The 21,348-nt window shown below is 41.6% G+C and overlaps 2 protein-coding genes across 2 annotated transcripts in view; both read right to left on the reverse strand.

Moving 5' to 3' along the window:
• Positions 1 to 6,397, reverse strand: part of LOC142345929 (uncharacterized) — a 40,737-nt gene extending 34,340 nt beyond the window's left edge. The window contains exons 1-3 of the mRNA XM_075398393.1: positions 3,394 to 6,397; positions 1,452 to 1,782; positions 707 to 890 (exon numbers count right to left, since the gene is read on the reverse strand). Of these exons, the coding sequence (XP_075254508.1) occupies positions 707 to 890; positions 1,452 to 1,782; positions 3,394 to 4,813 (1,935 nt within the window). The 5' untranslated portion in view covers positions 4,814 to 6,397. The remainder of the gene's footprint in view (positions 1 to 706; positions 891 to 1,451; positions 1,783 to 3,393) is intronic.
• The window catches only part of LOC142345524 (uncharacterized), a 562,956-nt gene extending 550,949 nt beyond the window's left edge, over positions 1 to 12,007 (reverse strand). Inside the window, exon 1 of the mRNA XM_075397596.1 lies at positions 11,977 to 12,007. The gene's annotated coding sequence lies outside the window, so the exon portion shown is untranslated. The remainder of the gene's footprint in view (positions 1 to 11,976) is intronic.
• Positions 12,008 to 21,348: the final 9,341 nt, after the last annotated feature.

Consider the following 21,348-nt stretch of genomic DNA (forward strand, 5'->3'; position numbering starts at 1 on the left):
CAAATAGCCAGAAAATAGCCGCCACAGAGTCTTGTGGCCTTCCATGGAATTGAAACAAGTTCATTAAAGTGAGTTCAAAAGTCATATTTGAGTCAGTCAAGTCACACAATTAACCTAAAAGCAGAACAAATGACGTCACGCCCACAAATTTTAGCTGCAAAGCAGTAGAAGTCATTGAAATTGAAAAAGACAATGGTCGCAAGAATCGTCGATGGAGACGGCCAATTAAAAAAAAACACGATGTCCCCAATAGCCGCAATCGCTTCGCAGCTATTAAAATTAGAAAAAAAATAGATGACAAAATGCTGCATGTGAACAAAAGACCACGAGCGAGAAAGCTTAATTTTGTTCGAACTCCTTTTTCTCACTCCATTTTAAAATTAGAGCAAAAAATATTCACGCCCCAAAACCACTCGCTTTTTCGCTCCACTTCCTTTTTCGGCGTGACCAAAATCAATACTCCAATTTGACTACAAAAATCATGAAAATGTGTGAACAGGTCTCAAAAACAGACAGCGCCCCAATACAATTCAACGTCTTTGAATTAAAAAAAAATTAGGAGCGCTATAATAGCCGGCTGAGAAGATGAGGGCGGCTATTAATAAGAAAATGTGTATTGACTCGATACTTTGGCGGTACATAGTCAATTGAATCAGTTTTTCATGAGCAGAAAAGAAAACAATGAATTCAGTATTTTAGGACTAACCATGACTTGTGTCAATTTTCCAGTGACCTCTTCCAACATTCCCCGCTCTGATGTCTCATCGCCAGTCGTACCTCCCCCTGCACCCCCTCTGGCATCGTCTGGGTCTAACAGAGTAGCACCAGAACCCCCACCCAACTTTCCCACATCTCCAATGCCCAGACTGATTGCCCCAGAACCGCCTTCACTGAAATTTCAGGCAGATCATAACCCTAGGCAAATGACCTCTAACAAATTTAGTGTGAATTATAAGTACCAGGTTACAGTGCAGCGAAAATACAGCTCAAATAATTTTTTATTGTCCGTTCATTATTTTTCTATTATAGTTTCAAAACTGGTTGTCAAAAAAGAAAAATATAGCGCATTTGACTTCTGGAAAAGAAATTTAGGGACCAAATCGTTGGAATGTAAAATGGTCAAACATGATACGCGTTTATTTTTTTTTTCATTTACACGCAAGAAATATACATCTATGCCTTAGCTGTCCTCATTAACGCCAGTTTCGACAATAACTACTTCAGTCAGACAATAACAAAAAGGATCTATTCTGTTTTGCCCCCCCCCCCCCCCCCACAATGTTTTTTACGCCCCCCAGTTACAAATTGTATGTTGTTATATAGCACGTTCCTATATAAAATAGCACGTGCGCCTGGCGGAGTAAAGGATATAAGCCCACTAAGCTAGGGGGTTGGGGGTGGGGGGGGGGGTGGTTGGGCAAAGCAGAATAGATCCAACAAAGCTAACTTACTCGTGTTCAAAACTAGAAGTTGCTGTCACTTTCTGTTCCTGAATTTGCAACTCATTCGCTACAGCATTAGACAGTGCCTCGTCCAGAGATGTGATTGGCTGGAATCCCAGTTGCTGCTGGTCAAGCACTCCCCTCCCCCCACCACCCGGCTGGTTTCCACTTCCAGATGACGTGACGTGACTAACAACTGGCACATGGATGAGAGGGTTGTTTTTGTTTGTGTCCTCGGTTAGGGCAAATGAGGAGTTGTTGGATGTGGGGACTTGTTGAGACACGACTCGGGAGAGAGCAGCCGAGGCATTGTACACCTGTTGCTCCAGATTTATAGCACCTGGATTGAAACACAACGTAAATAAATACAGACAATAGATGTGACAATACTGATGTGACGATATTTTTGACTGCTAAAATTTACAACCAGGGTTAAATTTTATTTTACCTGTTTAAGAAGAAAGACAAACATGAAAGGAAAAAGTTCCTTTAATTGATAAATACTGCTCATTTGTGCTCAATTGCTTCTTCCGACGATAGGACATAAAATGAAAGGAGAGGTATCGACAACTGAAAACTAGTTTAGTTGATACGTACTCGTTGTTCAAGACATTTTATTCACGCTTCAATTTTAAAATCAAAATCAGGAGCCGAAAGGAGAAAAAGGGCCGTTCAATTACGTAATGTTTAAACAAAAACATAGCCGGCACACGGACATCATAGCCTTGAATTCGGGTTGTCGATGCAACTTGAAACACCAAAACTAAAAAACTTGAATCTTCTTTTAGAAACTCCAAATGCTTACTTTACGATGATCGACATGCTCCCTGACAGCCTCCATTACCAGAAACTTTAACTTAATCCACACTGAAAGTTGACCTTAATTGAACCTATTGAAATTTTAATTAAAAGCAGAAAACAATTTTGTCGCACTTTTTGTTAGGTTTTGTTCAATCTGCTGCCATTTAAGTGTCGGAAGTGTGAATGAGTGACTAAATTAGATAACTCATAACTCGAAAACTCAAAGACGTAAAAATTTAACCAAAAAGTCCCAAAAATTCAGAAAAATTTTGCGGCATAAAAAGAAAAGACTATATTAACTGTTCCGAACTTCGTTAGAGATCAACTAAAATGAATTCACTTTCTATTTGACCGATTAAATGAACAGAGCAAATTCGCAGAAGTCTGTGTTTAGAACAAACGCAGGAACATGATTCTATCGGAGGAATCGAATGTTGCAACATTCAAATTTCAACGCTTATAATGCATCATATCGACAGTCCATACCAAAAACAATTACGCACGTAGGGTTTTTTGTTTAGGTATAGCCTGCGAGCTGCAAAAATAGCCTTAATTGTTTTCTTTGGACTCAGTAAGCGTTGATAGGATAACAGAAAGAGGGTAAAATGGGTTTTGATTATCAAAGGCGCTAGAAAAGAGTCCATTTGTCTTTCACATTTGTGGTTCGTTAGTTGAGAGATCAGAACGTTGATTTTCAAAGTACAAAGCGTAAGTTTCAAAAAGACTGCCGACGTAGTTAACATCACTATGAGAACCAATCGTTAGTCTCCAATCAAACGGAAAAAAACGCTGGATGAACAAGTCTAGTAGAAACAGTCAACGTTAATGGCATCGTCAACCAAACAGAAAACGACCAAGGTCGGATGAACTCCTCTCGAACAACAGACGGGGCGATTCGATTTAGCGGTGTAGGTTAGAAATTTTTATCGGTCGGCAAAAACTTCGAGCTCGTAACCTCCAAGATAGCAGTCTGCCATTTTTAGAAAAATAAGTAGATGTTTGAGTTTAATTTGACTTCGAAACCACCGGCTCTTTTCAGCAATTTTAACAAACTTAGATTCCAAGCAATGACAGAAATTCACTTTCCACTCATTAGAGATAAAATGGGAACAATTTGGTCGTCTATTAAAATATAGTCAAGAACACAAACCTTGTCCAGCTAAAGCACCTTGGGCGCCTATCGTGGGATGATTAGAGTTGTTTGTAGTCTGATTAGTGGCAGTACCAGCAGCACCGGATGTACTTCTCATTATGACGTCACAAGGAACATCCTTACATTCCCAGCGACCTCGCTTCCCCGCAAATGGCTTCACCTTTTTCACGACCCGGAACCGAGAAGGTAAAATATGCGAAGCTTGCTGTTGTTGTTGGTTTTGGCTAACATGATTAGTGCTACCATTAGTGGTATAGTTAACACTAGCTATTTGAGTGGTGCCGTTTGCATAGGATGATAAAGATGATGAGTTTTGATTTGGAATTGCGTTTAGAAAAGGGTTGGAATGATGTTGATTACTGCCCAGATTGCTTTCGTCTACCAGGCCGTTAGGAGGCGATCCTTTACTGAAATTGACATCGCTTCCAACCATCTGACCATGAGCATTGAAAGACGTTGTCAATTCCGTTGCTCGTTTTTGATTGGTGGATGTCGCCGCTTGCTGCTGAGATCTCGAGAGATTACTCGCCGACGTTGAGTAAACATTAGAGGCATTATTACCGCCCGAGTGTAATAATTCATCCGAATTTGTTCTGCTATACACCATGTGAGAGGTTGAGCTTTGTCCAGATATAGATGAGAAATCCTTGGAAACGTGCGAACCATCCAGACCTTTTCCCTGTTGCGATCCTGCAACTTTTCCGGAATCCAGGAAGCCATTATTTGAGCTCAAGCTTGTTGTTGATATTTTTCTCGAGTGCTCTTGCTCGGCCCTCTGGGCGTTGCTATTCGCAAGAGTTTGAGCGATGTCTTTCGAGTTTTCTTCCAGACTGAAACTGCCCCTTGACTGGTTCGAATTCAACTCGCTTATCGAATCCTCGGCGTCTTCGCCACTTTCTTCTCCATCGTCATTTTCGTCAGCGTTCTCAACTTCCTGGACACTTATGATTTCAAACTTGGTAGCCTTCTTTGCCATCGAAAGAGGGGGGTTCGCACCCGATGACCCTCCTAATGTCTTCACAGGTGACGTCATCGAAGGTAACTGCGCTCCAGGAACGGAATTTTGACTTTTGGTTGCTTGCGCAGTCGAGGATCGGACATTGGATTCCTGACCATTCGTTGCTTCTTGAGCGTTGGCTATTTGAATGTTTGTAGCACCATTTGGGAGATTTTTGTAGCTTTGGGATGGCTCCTGCATTTGCTTGGAATTAGATTCAACAACACCTGATGAGTTAGAGGGGTTTGATGACGCCAGTGTTGAATTTACGCCCTGATTTCGACTGCTTTTGTTTTCGTTAATTACGGTAGTGGTCGGAAGAAGCGAACTTTTACTTACTGGGGGGTTGCTATTTTTGTTCACGTGCTCGGTGGAATTCGAAACGGAATTGGTCTTTGGGGGCCCATTCGCAGCAGACATCGGAGTATTGTTGGGTCACGTGGGTCTTTTATAGCGGAGGAAAATTAAGGGGAAACTTTTCACAGCTCAAGAGGTCCTTGCAGTCGTTGCCTTAGATAAAAATAGTCACGGTACGGAAGCTCCAAGTCTCTTTCAATACATTCTTTCTATTGATTTTCACCGCTAGTGCCTTTCAAAGCCAACAGTTCGCAGTTTTTTTCAGACTTTAATCAAAATTTGTCTTGACGCAAAATTTAAAGGTCAAACTGAGACCATAAAACTGATGCGAAACAATGGATATTTCCTCTCTAATTAATTGCGGCTTCCCAAATAGGCAAAAAATGTCAGCACTATTTTCCTCAACGAAAGTGAGCGTTCAGCGAAAGTACAATTGTAAATGACATTCGAAACAGTTAATCGTTTATCTTCAGCGAAAAATCCGAGGCAGTGTAAAAATAAAAAGTTTGTTGAACACACGCAGTCAAAACAATTTGTAGTTCCAGGCCGAGTAAGAAAACAAGAATCCCAGGTCTAAATTTGTACCATAATTGAATTGTGTTTATTTATGGAACTTTCCCGGGATTTCGGTTTCCCTAACAGAATTAATCCTTACACGCTCTCATTCGCTCTAATAATAGAATAGCAATTATTTATTCCACGCTCTCCAAGTTTTCCACATTTTCCATAGCCAGAGTTTTTGCCCAGAGACAAAACAATCACAAAGCTATTAACACCTCCTACGCTGGGCAAATTACAAAGGCAAAGGGGGTAAATTAATCCCTACAACGGGTAGGCGCAATTCCAAGTAAAACGAGAGTAAAGCGGTACAAGTTTCAAGGTCTTTTTCAGACCTCAGCCCAAATCAGCGGTACTGCTGACCGGGTTATTATTACTAACTAGACGCGCCATAAATAATCAATAAGTAAACAATTAAAGTAACTCAAATTGGGAAGGAAAACGGGGGCAGAACAAAGAGAAATTCAGGAAGCACTGATAAATAAATTCGTTCCGTTGCTTCAGTAGTGATAACTATGGCTACAACTATGGTTTGAATTATGCTTATTATTACGGATCAGAAATAACCATAGATGGGAGGTTGGTAGCTTTCAAATGCAGTCGCGTTGATTATTTTACAAAATGAATTGCAGCAAATTTCTACTAAAACGGTGCAGTAGTAATAAACGAGTTAGTGAACAATGGCTGGGATTAAAAAGTATATATATTTAACAGGAAAGGGGACCTTTTTTGACTCCCTTTATGAGCAAGGAGGTTTACGACAGAATTTTCTGTCCTCGTAACGTTTTTTGTCTTTGAGCAATTCGAATCTGAAACAGACCGCATAGAGGCTAAACTGAAAACATAAGAGAGCATATAAATCTTTTTTGATCAGTCTTTTATAAGCACTTCATAAATTTCGAGTCGAATTTTGAGTATACGCCAGTTTATAAATTTGTCCAATTGAGTAACTAGAAAACAAATTCAGATCTTGTAGAGCCGTCTAAAATGAATTCTGACTAAGCCAGAATATGAAAAATGGATAAAACTAACCAATGAAACGCAATACAACATGGTCAAACTGAGTTATAGCTACAAGCTTAATAGCAATTTTGTCCACTTATGTCTATAAATACCATACAGTGCCATAAGTCTCAAACACTGCACGACATAAGTTGGAGCAAATGTTCAAAATATGAATTTCTGCTTGGCATTTAACGTTTCAATTTTTCCAATTATGGTATAGACAATTCGTTCGCTCTCGACATGTAGCAACATGATAAACTCTTAACAGCTCTTAAACACTTGGTTGCTCTAAGTTGAAATGGTAAGGGAGCTGAGAGACATGGCATTTCAATTTAAATTTATCTCTCAAGAAATTGGAGCAAGCAGAAAGACTCTTTATAAGCTCAGCTCTAGAAAATCCGGTCTGGAACCACCAGAAATTCAAAGCCAGCGGAGTGGAAATAAATAGAAACTGAGAAGGCTGAATAACAATACATGTATGGTGGCAAGTTACGTTAAAGAGAGGAAGGGAAGGCCCCGCATACAAAAGACTGAAAGGGCGAAAAAGAAAGAAAAATAAATACTACACAAGGCAACAAAGCTAGACAGAAATTAGAGGGAGCGATGTTGAAGATATACATGAAAAAAGAACTTATTACAACCCCCTCCCCCCCCTCTCCGAGGGAATGGAAGCAGCCTGCCCTATAAACAGGTAGAGTTGAATTAAGGAAAGAAAGAAGAGCATCATCAAATAACAGTCAAAGCATTAAAAGACTTTTCTGACTTAATGCGTCACAACTTCGTATCAAAGGAGATAAAGTAAGAACAATAAGACGCAACGGCTTCCCAACTATTTCCAGTGACATTTGCTGTTGCTCAGCTTTTGATTACATCACAGCCTTACAATGATGGGCGCGTTCAGCGGAGCAAATGAAACAAATAGACAAAATTATGCGCTGTGATCTGACGTTACTCTAAGCTTCGGGATTAGAATCTTTTTTGTTTGTTTATGTCCCGCCATTTGTTTATGTCAACTGAAAAAAGATTCTTTTTCGTTGTACCTTATGACGTATCGCATCCCCTTTACCGTTAATAGACCATAATGGGGGCTACAAAGAGAAAGAACCAAAAAAACTAAACATAACCGACTAACGTCGAACGAAATGCTCTCAAACGACTGTCGAGCGGTAGGCTTTGTTAGCAGCTAGGTGAGGCTTAGGGATGCATCAGGTGGGTGTGAGCGGAGTGAGGGGGTCAAGCAATGGGGGTAGGGTTGAGGGAGAGAGCTGGACCTGGATGACAGATGGGTCCAAATCGCCGGGTTGGAGGAGGCCGGACCGGGGGAAGGGGGGCATAGGGGGTCAAACTTAGACTAAGAACCACCATTCACACCTAGAATGTGTCTCCTCAGAGTTTCGGTGAAACGAATACTTGGAGACTAGTAAGGCGTAAGGTTATAATAGAGCTGCTCGGCCACCTAATGCCCTCTGAAAAAAACTACCTGTTTTTCCCGTTTCTAAGGACTAAAAGTAGTATTGTAGTGAAGGATTTAGGGCATTGCAACCATTGGTTCGCACGGGCATATTCTCCACGGGCATATCTCTCCACGGGCATATCTCACGGGCATATCTCACGGGCATATCTCAAATGAGTCAGGCTATTCTCCACGGGCATATCTCAAATGAGTCAGACAAAAACCGGACAAGCAAAAAAATCGCATTAAAAAAGACCACAGGATTAATATAACCGCTACAAACTTCGTCCGAAAAACTCCAAGTGCTTAGATCTCAAATAATTGGGCGTCACTGACTATAGAAGAAATAGAGGTCCGCATCATCCGAGTCTAAAAGTTTTTCAACAAGATCGGATCCAAAAAATGTGAAAGGGCATACTAGAGCGGACCAGAACAGTTCATATTGAAAAAAAATCACCATCAGTTAATGTTAAAATAAGAAAAAAATTTTCACAGAAAGCACGGAGGGGAATTATTTAAAAAATGAAGCAAAATTAAGCATTCATATGCAGATTGGAACAATATTGGCGCACAGCAGGGATTTGGAAAAATTAACTGGAATTGCAATAATTGCCAATTAATTGATTGCAATAATTGATTTGTGACCCTAATTTAATAGCAATAACTGATTGGAAATGCACAATTAATTGCCCAATAATGACGCGAAAGACTTGAATTATAAATATCATAATGGCTAACAAATTTCAAAATAACATGAAAGAAACAAAGAGCAAACTGAATGGCAATTAAAGCGAGACGGTTGAGGCGATGAGCGAAAGCAAATGAACAGGGTTTTAATGTGCGCGCAGCAGCAGCACCAGCCATGAAAAAAAGTTATCTATGATGGTTTTGGAACATGCAGCTTGGCTTCAGTCCTTGGAGGTCAACGTGAGACCATTTTGAGGTCGTTTTGGCATTGAAAGCGAAGAGTGTGTGTCATAAGAGGTCATATCGTTGCAATAAATTAAAAATTTGAGATAATTAGGATCTGAATTCTACGTTGAAAGTTCCTATGCTGATGTCATCTGGCGTTTTGGACTTTTGACCTCTACATCAACGAATGCATAAAATAGTGCTCTTTAAAAGCCTAAAGCTGACACGTACGGATAAAATCAATGACTTCTGAGTATCCTTCATTTGATTTTTGGGCTATGAGGGAAGCAATGCGTCTTATGAGTTTGTGTTTGATAGGACTGGCTCCACCTGTGGTGGCAAATATCAACGGTGAAAAGGATCCATGTTCAATGTCCACAAATCTGTCTTGATAATTAAGGAGTTTTAAATTTTCATGTAGTAAATATGAATCTTTGGTGTCTTTAATTCTGTTTGTGGGAGCATAGGGGTTGAAGATCTTTACATCATAAAAAGAGCGCTCAAAATGGCTGCCCCAGACTCCTTTGGCGGAGATGTCGAGTCTTGCCTCATCTTCGGGGCAGCTCGAGTTTGTATAAGTCTCGTTGTCGAGAGGCTGCAAATGTGGTTCAATTTCGACCGTGGCCAACTTTCTTCATCAAATTAGGGGATATCACGTATTTCATTGTGCCTGATAATCGGGTATCCTCCTTTGGGGCAGTGTAGGGCGTGGGACAGTACGAAAGGTGATCCACAGGCACATATTGATGGCACATTTTTGAAATCCCATCCGTAGCGGATACAGAGGGCATCGCGGAATTCCAATTTTGTAAGCCAGAGTCCGTGCTTTTCGATTGGCAAGGCGTTTAGCCAGGAGGAGGCACCTTTCTCCCTTGCAAGTTTTAGAGCGTATGAGAGGTCGGGATTCGTCGCGCCAATAATTTGTTTTTGCTTCTGCGTTGCTGTCTTCAGGCGCTCTTTGTGCATTTGTTTCTTCATTCGGTCTTGTTCCAGAATTATGAGGTCGGACGATGCGTCGCCGAGTGGTGCTGAAAGATTCTGCGAGTCTGAATAGTTTCTGCTGTAATCAGCTGGTTGGTTGACTGCCAGCCCACCATTTCTGACGGGGAGGGAGAGTACCCGTCTCGTTATCCTGTCTGGACAATCTCTGTTCGTCAAGGCTGGGATGAGATTGTTGCTGATGATTTCTTCGGCATGGTGAAGAAAATCTGTTGTTTTAGGTGTGGTTCTGGACAAAAACGAAATTTTATTCTGATGTCCTTTGACGTAGCAGTGGTAGGCTGCGTGGGGTGATGACTTGCCAAAGTTTGAGAGTTTTTGAATTAATTTCGTGTAGTCGTTGGTTTTTTTCAGAAACTCCTGCATATTCTCGTCACTGCCAATAAATGATCCGAGAACTCTTACACCATTGAGAATTTGGACATTGGTGTTTGCAAAAAGATTTTCGGCCTTTTGTTTTGTCGATGGTTTGACAATGAGTGCAACATTCGCGAGATAAGATGACTGTTTTGTCAACAAAAAGGCTGCTTGGTGTCTGGTAGGAGTTTGAAAAATGTATGTAGAGAGAAGGGCATTCTGCAAAAAAATTTTAGGGCGGTTGTTCTGTTTGGTAGATTGAAGGCATTTGTGGCATCTATCAGTAAAATAGCTTCACAGTTCTTTTCGAATTCTCTGCGCAGAGCGTGGATTGCATGTTCGATTCCGGCGGTTTACCCAAGGCAGAGCTGAATGTTGCCTCCAATTCTCTGCGCCCAGACAGCTTGGGATGCATCGCCCATTAATTCGGCGCAGTACTTCCTCTATCCCAATCGGTCGTACGCCTGGACATTTGTCAAGTGGGACCAGTCTGCTGATGTTGTACGCTTCTAATGAAGTACTGGTCAATACTTCAGTCGCTATTCTGTAAGCTAGTTTTGCCACTGTTTTACGAAGGTTTATTGAGGCTCTGTCGAATGAGGTTGGAAGTCTTCTCCATTGACAAGAGTCCAGACCAGAAGGTCCATGTGATCCTTTCGTCTTTTGAGTTGCTCTTTCAATTGCGTTATCGTCGATTTTGTCGAAGATTGAGTTGTGAAAGGGCAAGGGGTTAGCCTTCTCGTGGCTGACGAGGCCTGAAGAGTTTATCGGCTAGCCTTCGGGGTGTTTCTCGGCTAGAATTTCTGCAACAGCTTTTGTCCCCGATTTTGTCCTTTAGTGAGAGAACTTTGCCTTTTGCATCACTGTCGAGTGTTCTGATGGCATTGCCGATTTTTCCGTCTTTTATGAATTCGGTAAAGCTCTTGAGGGGTTGCGACTGGCGTGCTGCTCCATTGCTGCTCCGAACTTGGAGCTCTTCGCTTCAGTAAGTAGTTCGTCTAGTTTGCCTTGATTCCATAGCTGAAGTCTTCGAATAACGGTTTTGTTGACAGAGTCAGTGCCTTTCTTTGTTCGGGTTAGGACCAGGTGAGGCAAGACCATGGCTGCTGTCATTGCGCATCTGGTGTGAGACGTGTTGTCGGCTAGTAGTCGCAGAGCTTCAACAAGCGATTCGGCAAGGGCGTTGCTGCTTTTGCATTTAATGAGTTTGATGAACTTCGGTTTCCAGTGGACAACTTCGAGTTAGATATTGGAGAGCTTGTCACGAGCGGAGGGCGGGAAGTTGTTCCAGAACTTGAATCTTTGTCTGTCGTCGTCAGGGGTGGTTTCCGTGTCGTTTTGGTTAGGGTAGTTGGCCGTTTGAGAAAAATTTGGGCATAGGTCCGCTATGTCAGATTCTGGTTCCCGGCCGCTCTGACTGGTAGCGTCTTCCACAAGGTTCTGAGAACCTTCACTGAGACTAACTCGGGAAGTCGCGTGCCTAAAACAACAACTATTGCAGGTCCATGAGGTCGACTTTACTTTGATGTCATCTTTGCTTAGCTGCGTGCATCTAAGGTGGGACCATTCATGGCATAGACTGCATTGTAAGCTATATGAATTGTGGTGGATCAATTGTTTGCAGCAAATGCAAGTCCATTTCGTCATGACAGGCTAGCCTATGGAACCAATACTGGCACCGACGGCTTAAGTAGATGAGTGTCTATGGAACCAATACTGGCACCGACGACAAAGGAAAGGAGGAAGGGTGATGGAGAATGAAAACCAAGAGTTAAGGAGCCTATGGAACCAATGCTGGCACCGACGGCAAGCTTAACAAATGATTGGTATACCTATACCATTTTTTGATAGGTATACCTTTATAATCTTCATTTGTCAAAACTTCAAACACTGTTAACATTGTAAATCATTTTTATTTATTAAGTTTATCACAACAATTAGGCTATTTAATAAGTTTATCACAACAATTAGGCTATCAGAACTTAGAAGTTGCCCAATAATTGGAAAAAATTAAAACAACATTCTCCCACATCGGAAACCTGGAACTAGACGAAAAGTTCCCAGATTAAGATTGTGTCGCAGATCGAATGTAATTTGACATATTTTAGTGTTGAGGACCTGTTCGTCTTAGAAAGTTTCCAGTTGAGATATTGAATGATTCAGATAATGTAACCATTTGCGTTACTTTCGGGTAAATCAAGGCTAAATTGTTTTAAAAAATTATTGATAGATGGTCAAATTTAATTGCTCAATAATTGCAATTATGGCAATAATTGATTTTCGCTCCTTCCCATTATATCTCCATGTTAGGTTTACGCATGTTGGCAAGGGATTTAGGTTATCCGAACCCTAAGCTGCAAGGGCGAGAAAAATAAAGACCAGAAAATTTGAGAGGCCCATTTTTATAGACATAACACAAAAGCCTGCAGATCAGAACTCAAGAACTGAACTGATCATTGCCGGATACTAAATCAATTCCTGTCGCAGATTTATTAAACTATAGTATCCAAATATTAAGACCTTTTGGAGGATAAACAAATAAATGCACTGCTGCTCATGAAAAGCTGTACAGTACCTTCTCCACTCGCCCATCTGTTTTCTCCCTTTCCATTCGACTTCACACTAAAATGTTCTGCCTTCATGGTGTTCAATTCTCGTATTCTGGTGACGAGTTTTTGCTTCTATACTCAATGTCTTAAACTCTGTTGTTTTCAACCGTCACTACTACAATGGCAACTCAAACCCACTGTAAAAAAAATACAAAAAGCGCCTTAGAGGAGAGCTGTCCGGAGCATAAATGATCAACATGGTAAATGCCGTTGGCTTGCAAGTTCCTAAGACCGGAACAGCTAATTCCTTTGTTTCTGAGTTTCATGCCCATCCTGGTGGAACGATATTGCAGTCGAAACAAACATCGCCCCTCGAAACACGCAAGCGAACAGCCTAAAGTGCCAGCGAATGAAAACGGAATCCGAAGTTTTTGGGAACACTTTATATGATGTTTTACAACTACTGGTAGATATCTGCTCTGAAATCGTGCACTGCAGGCCCGAAATTTTTCTCTTATGTAAAAACAAATCATGACAGACTTTCACCCAGTATCTTTGCGATATACTCTTGCACATTGCAGAACACAGAAAATTCCTTGAATTTGCCCTGTTGACCACAACGATTTCTCCTTATCTAATTCCTATCAGAACAAACAAAAATGAGGACTCTGATACCAAAACAATCAGTCGTTGAATCCATCTTTGGATGAACTGGAAGTGTTCAATGCTTTTGATGAAATTACAGCAATCCAAGCAAGATCTTCAAAATCCGGTAAGAAAAGAACTGATTCAGGGCTCCGTCAATTCAACAATGCCATAAAGCTTTTATCAGGTCAATCAAAAGATGGAATAGTCACTGGAGAACAAATTAGGAGATAAAACGATGCTGAAAGTCCTATATGAAAATCACCCGAAGCCTCGGATCTGAACCCTGAATATCTTGTCCCCAAAAACAACGCCAATTTTCCCTACCCTCCGACCATCTTTGACAAAAGGCGGTTGTTTGAAAAGCCAATTCGAACAATCGACTATTCGAACGCATGCAGCTCATGTTCTATCGTGACCCGAGATGACAAACGGAGACATGTCCTGAATGCATTTCGACAAGCATCAACCCACCTTGGTGAATGCATCGCCAAGCTCGCCCATCGCGTTGCTAACAAAAAAGTTTTAGAATTTTTGGCGCCCTAAAACGCTTGAAGAATAATTCCGCTCAAAAAAGTTGTTGAATAGATGTCGGTGAATTCCTACGACGCCTGATAGGAAAAGCAATAAACAATTGTCCCTCCGTAAACAATGCCGTCATAGTATACAACACACAGCTCTTTATGGGACAGAAAGCGGGATTAAACATGCCATGCTTCGACTTTGCTCATGCTCAATGGAAGATGTATGAGAAACTATATGTTGTGTGATTTCAGTTATATGTAAACCTTTCAGTTTGTGCCTTCAGTTTGATTCATACTTTGTATGTTTTTAGATTGTTGTCTGAGTAAAGCGTTGACGCTAACGTGTTTTCCTGAGAGTGTACTATAATTTACTCACATAACTATGAAATTCCGGCCGCCGGAACTGCCCACCAATCCGACATCTGAACAATGGTCATGGTGGAAGAAATGCTTCACTGACTGACTGGTCATCAACGAGATTACACAAAACGCGCATCAATTAACGTTCCTACGATCATACGCGGGGCCTGAATTATTCTCTATACTAGATGGAGCGACATCATTTGCAAACGGTTTGGCAATACTTGACAGACAATTCCAGAAACCTACTCGGTTTATGTGTGCACGTCATCAGGTACTGTCGTGTAAGCAACGAGATGATGAATCTGTCTTCTTCAAGAGATTGTGATTACTGGTTGAAAAATTTGAATGTAGCGACCTTACGATCCAAGAGCACAAGGACATACTATTACGTGACGGCTTGATATTAGGTCTACGAAGCGATATTATCAAGGCAAGGTTACTGGAGCTAACCAATGCGGAAGCGCCACTTGACAAATGCGAAAGCTTGGCTACCGCAATTGAAATGTCTACCGACTTCTCCCGTTCTTTTCTTGCTTCGGGATCTAGCGCCTCGGATTCCCCCACAAGTAGTATCGCTGCAGTTTATGATAAACGAGACAAAGGACAAGGTGGAAAGAACAAGGAGCTTTCCCAGACTAAGTGCTCGTTCTGTGGACAAAAAGAACATCCGCGGTTCAAATGTACTGCTAAAAATACATCCTGACTGAAATGCAACACGACCGGCCACTGGGCTGTGGTCTGCAGATCGGTGACGGCCGCAGTCCAACCAGAAATTCCAGATGATGAAGCATTTTCGTCAGCAATCTTGATGTGTGCCACGAATAGCCATGGACATTCAGGAATTTTTGAACAGATCGGTCTTGGTGAAGAATGAGTTGAGGTTAAGGCACTCATCGATCCCGGATAAACAATATCATTTATTACTGAAAGTTTTTGTGATTCAAGATGTTTGGATGCTAGGAAGTCGAAGAGAAGTTCTCGCTTGGCTAACGGAGATAAACTCGAAATTGTTGGTTTTTGTGATACACTATTGACAATCCAAAACAAGTTTTACGCTGTTAAACTTGCTGTGCTAAAATTTCTCATTTGTGATCTGATCATTGGTTTGAATGTGTTATCCCAACATAGCAGAGTTTCCCATAACTTTGGGGGTAAGGAGGATACAGTTGATTTTAGTGTCCTAGCGGAAACTTCGTCAGAACCTGTATGTTCATTTACCAAAATGAATATCGAGCCACCAGTTATTTTCGATGATTCTATCTATTCAGCGAGGCCTATCACTACCAAGTCCAGATGGTGCAAACCCGCAGATCAGGAGTTCATGAAGACTGAAGTTGCGTGAAGGTTAAAAGAGGGAATAAGCGAGCCTTTCACATTCCCCTGGAGAGCACAAGCATTTGTGCATCACGGGCATAAAGATCGCATGGTGATAGACTATTCAGACACAGTAAATAGATTCACGGATGTTAATGTTTATCCTTTCCCCGAAATGGAAGTTATATTGGACAAGGCCACAAATTACCATTATTTTTCAAAAATCAACCTCAAGGCAGCATACCTTCAGGTTCTGTTGAAGGAAGGTGACAGAAAGTATACAGCCTTCGAAGTAAACGGCAAGTTGTACCAGTTTAAAAGATTGCCCTTTGGCTTGACTAACACAGTACCCTGCTTTCAGCGCACAATGGATGACTTTGTTGAGAAGCATAACCTTACTGGAGTTCACCCATTTCTGGATGACGTCGTTGTTTGAGGTCGTACGAAGGATGAGCATGAAAGAAATCTGAAGAAATTTCTGGATGCGGTCAAAGCCGACTGATTAACACTGAATTACAAAAAGTGCTCCTTTGGACTGCGCACTGTTGCCATGACTATTATCTCGGCGGGAAGCAAACGGCCTGACCCCCATCGATTTCAAACTCTTGAAAATTTTCCAATTCCGGAAGAACAAAAAGCTTTAATGCGGTTGATTGGCTTTTCCGCGTATCATTCAAAATGGATTCATCGATATTCAGAAATAATACATCCCTTACTGTCTGCCTTACAGCAGTGTGCTTTTCCACTACCGCTTTCGGTTGTTACCAGAATCAAGGAGCTAAAACAGGAGATAATAATGTCGTCACTGTCATTGCCAGTGCCCGACAAAGGACCTCTCACCATGGAGAATGATGCATCAGCGTCGGCTATCGGATGCGCTATCACACAAGCTGGGTGACCAATAGCATTTTTCTCTCGAAGCTTATCCGAGTCCAAAAAGGTCTAATCGTCCGTGGAGAAAGAAGCCCCAGTTATAGTATAGTCTTTTCGGAAGTTTGACATTTTACTGAAGTCCTACCGGGTTCTGGTTAAGACTGATATGCGCAGCGTTGCTTTCATATTTGCTGATAATAAACCCAAAGTCAAAAAATGCACTGCTGCTCATGAAAAGCTGTACAGTACCTTCTCCACTCGCCCATCTGTTTTCTCCCTTTCCATTCGACTTCACACTAAAATGTTCTGCCTTCATGGTGTTCAATTCTCGTATTCTGGTGACGAGTTTTTGCTTCTATACTCAATGTCTTGAACTCTGTTGTTTTCAACCGTCACTACTACAATGGCAACTCAAACCCACTGTAAAAAAAAATACAAAAAGCGCCTTAGAGGAGAGCTGTCCGGAGCATAAATGATCAACATGGTAAATGCCGTTGGCTTGCAAGTTCCTAAGACCGGAACAGCTAATTCCTTTGTTTCTGAATTTCATGCCCATCCTGGTGGAACGATATTGCAGTCGAAACAAACATCGCCCCTCGAAACACGCAAGCGAACAGCCTAAAGTGCCAGCGAATGAAAACGGAATCCGAAGTTTTTGGGAACACTTTATATGATGTTTTACAACTACTGGTAGATATCTGCTCTGAAATCGTGCACTGCAGGCCCGAAGTTTTTCTCTTATGTAAAAACAAATCATGACAGACTTTCACCCAGTATCTTTGCGATATACTCTTGCACATTGCAGAACACAGAAAATTCCTTGAATTTGCCCTGTTGACCACAACGATTTCTCCTTATCTAATTCCTATCAGAACAAACAAAAATGAGGACTCTGATACCAAAACAATCAGTCGTTGAATCCATCTTTGGATGAACTGGAAGTGTTCAATGCTTTTGATGAAATTACAGCAATCCAAGCAAGATCTTCAAAATCCGGTAAGAAAAGAACTGATTCAGGGCTCCGTCAATTCAACAATGCCATAAAGCTTTTATCAGGTCAATCAAAAGATGGAATAGTCACTGGAGAACAAATTAGGAGATAAAACGATGCTGAAAGTCCTATATGAAAATCACCCGAAGCCTCGGATCTGAACCCTGAATATCTTGTCCCCAAAAACAACGCCAATTTTCCCTACCCTCCGACCATCTTTGACAAAAGGCGGTTGTTTGAAAAGCCAATTCGAACAATCGACTATTCGAACGCATGCAGCTCATGTTCTATCGTGACCCGAGATGACAAACGGAGACATGTCCTGAATGCATTTCGACAAGCATCAACCCACCTTGGTGAATGCATCGCCAAGCTCGCCCATCGCGTTGCTAACAAAAAAGTTTTAGAATTTTTGGCGCCCTAAAACGCTTGAAGAATAATTCCGCTCAAAAAAGTTGTTGAATAGATGTCGGTGAATTCCTACGACGCCTGATAGGAAAAGCAATAAACAATTGTCCCTCCGTAAACAATGCCGTCATAGTATACAACACACAGCTCTTTATGGGACAGAAAGCGGGATTAAACATGCCATGCTTCGACTTTGCTCATGCTCAATGGAAGATGTATGAGAAACTATATGTTGTGTGATTTCAGTTATATGTAAACCTTTCAGTTTGTGCCTTCAGTTTGATTCATACTTTGTATGTTTTTAGATTGTTGTCTGAGTAAAGCGTTGACGCTAACGTGTTTTCCTGAGAGTGTACTATAATTTACTCACATAACTATGAAATTCCGGCCGCCGGAACTGCCCACCAATCCGACATCTGAACAATGGTCATGGTGGAAGAAATGCTTCACTGACTGACTGGTCATCAACGAGATTACACAAAACGCGCATCAATTAACGTTCCTACGATCATACGCGGGGCCTGAATTATTCTCTATACTAGATGGAGCGACATCATTTGCAAACGGTTTGGCAATACTTGACAGACAATTCCAGAAACCTACTCGGTTTATGTGTGCACGTCATCAGGTACTGTCGTGTAAGCAACGAGATGATGAATCTGTCTTCTTCAAGAGATTGTGATTACTGGTTGAAAAATTTGAATGTAGCGACCTTACGATCCAAGAGCACAAGGACATACTATTACGTGACGGCTTGATATTAGGTCTACGAAGCGATATTATCAAGGCAAGGTTACTGGAGCTAACCAATGCGGAAGCGCCACTTGACAAATGCGAAAGCTTGGCTACCGCAATTGAAATGTCTACCGACTTCTCCCGTTCTTTTCTTGCTTCGGGATCTAGCGCCTCGGATTCCCCCACAAGTAGTATCGCTGCAGTTTATGATAAACGAGACAAAGGACAAGGTGGAAAGAACAAGGAGCTTTCCCAGACTAAGTGCTCGTTCTGTGGACAAAAAGAACATCCGCGGTTCAAATGTACTGCTAAAAATACATCCTGACTGAAATGCAACACGACCGGCCACTGGGCTGTGGTCTGCAGATCGGTGACGGCCGCAGTCCAACCAGAAATTCCAGATGATGAAGCATTTTCGTCAGCAATCTTGATGTGTGCCACGAATAGCCATGGACATTCAGGAATTTTTGAACAGATCGGTCTTGGTGAAGAATGAGTTGAGGTTAAGGCACTCATCGATCCCGGATAAACAATATCATTTATTACTGAAAGTTTTTGTGATTCAAGATGTTTGGATGCTAGGAAGTCGAAGAGAAGTTCTCGCTTGGCTAACGGAGATAAACTCGAAATTGTTGGTTTTTGTGATACACTATTGACAATCCAAAACAAGTTTTACGCTGTTAAACTTGCTGTGCTAAAATTTCTCATTTGTGATCTGATCATTGGTTTGAATGTGTTATCCCAACATAGCAGAGTTTCCCATAACTTTGGGGGTAAGGAGGATACAGTTGATTTTAGTGTCCTAGCGGAAACTTCGTCAGAACCTGTATGTTCATTTACCAAAATGAATATCGAGCCACCAGTTATTTTCGATGATTCTATCTATTCAGCGAGGCCTATCACTACCAAGTCCAGATGGTGCAAACCCGCAGATCAGGAGTTCATGAAGACTGAAGTTGCGTGAAGGTTAAAAGAGGGAATAAGCGAGCCTTTCACATTCCCCTGGAGAGCACAAGCATTTGTGCATCACGGGCATAAAGATCGCATGGTGATAGACTATTCAGACACAGTAAATAGATTCACGGATGTTAATGTTTATCCTTTCCCCGAAATGGAAGTTATATTGGACAAGGCCACAAATTACCATTATTTTTCAAAAATCAACCTCAAGGCAGCATACCTTCAGGTTCTGTTGAAGGAAGGTGACAGAAAGTATACAGCCTTCGAAGTAAACGGCAAGTTGTACCAGTTTAAAAGATTGCCCTTTGGCTTGACTAACACAGTACCCTGCTTTCAGCGCACAATGGATGACTTTGTTGAGAAGCATAACCTTACTGGAGTTCACCCATTTCTGGATGACGTCGTTGTTTGAGGTCGTACGAAGGATGAGCATGAAAGAAATCTGAAGAAATTTCTGGATGCGGTCAAAGCCGACTGATTAACACTGAATTACAAAAAGTGCTCCTTTGGACTGCGCACTGTTGCCATGACTATTATCTCGGCGGGAAGCAAACGGCCTGACCCCCATCGATTTCAAACTCTTGAAAATTTTCCAATTCCGGAAGAACAAAAAGCTTTAATGCGGTTGATTGGCTTTTCCGCGTATCATTCAAAATGGATTCATCGATATTCAGAAATAATACATCCCTTACTGTCTGCCTTACAGCAGTGTGCTTTTCCACTACCGCTTTCGGTTGTTACCAGAATCAAGGAGCTAAAACAGGAGATAATAATGTCGTCACTGTCATTGCCAGTGCCCGACAAAGGACCTCTCACCATGGAGAATGATGCATCAGCGTCGGCTATCGGATGCGCTATCACACAAGCTGGGTGACCAATAGCATTTTTCTCTCGAAGCTTATCCGAGTCCAAAAAGGTCTAATCGTCCGTGGAGAAAGAAGCCCCAGTTATAGTATAGTCTTTTCGGAAGTTTGACATTTTACTGAAGTCCTACCGGGTTCTGGTTAAGACTGATATGCGCAGCGTTGCTTTCATATTTGCTGATAATAAACCCAAAGTCAAAAAATGAGAAACTCATGTGATGGAGACTCGAACTTGCCGAGTTTTGATATGATATCTCATATAAGTCTGGCGTAGATAACGTGGGGCCGATGCACTGTCACGGATTGCGGTTATTGGCTATTTTCCAAGAATACCAAGGCTACTCGATTTACATTGTAAATTAGCGCACCCTGAAATTACTCGAATGTGGAATTATGTACGCCCACAAAATTTGCCGATGTCACTTGGAGACATCAAGACTGTTAATAAGACCTGCGAACTTTGTTGCGTAACCAAACCGCATTTCGTTATGTGCACGAATAGAGAATTGATTTCAGCTCTAAAACCATTCAAGCGCCTTGCTCTCGATATAATGGGACCTAAACCGCCGTATCCGGGCACTGTTAACTGCTTCTTACTTACCGTTACTGACGAATACAGCAGATTCCCTTTTGCATTCCCGCTTCGATCTATCAAATCGAAAACTGTTATTTCATGCCATGCCTTTGTCATCTTTTCAACGTTTTTCGTTATCCGTCTTTTATCCCCACTGATCGAGGTAAAACAAATTTGTTCAATTGAGTTTCAGCATTTTTGATAAGAAAACGGGATTGCTCAGTCACAAACTACACCCTATCACCCAGTAGGGAACGGTCAGTTTAAAAGAATGAACGGAACGATTTGGAAGGCCGTTTGTTGTCTTTTACAATATCGAAAATTACCCACCAATGGGAAAGTGTGTTATGCGAAGAATTATCTGCTATTCGTACATTTTTGTGCACGGTGACGATTGAAACCCCTCATGATAGAATGTTCCAGATCCAGCGGAGGGAAAAATTTGGCTATTACATGCCGGCGTGGATACGAGCAGGAGCCAATGCTCTGTTATCTAACTTTGTGCGAAATAAGTC

This window comes from Convolutriloba macropyga, chromosome 9 (genome assembly GCF_964194025.1).
Source record: "Convolutriloba macropyga chromosome 9, txConMacr16.3, whole genome shotgun sequence".
Lineage (NCBI taxonomy): Eukaryota > Metazoa > Xenacoelomorpha > Acoela > Convolutidae > Convolutriloba > Convolutriloba macropyga.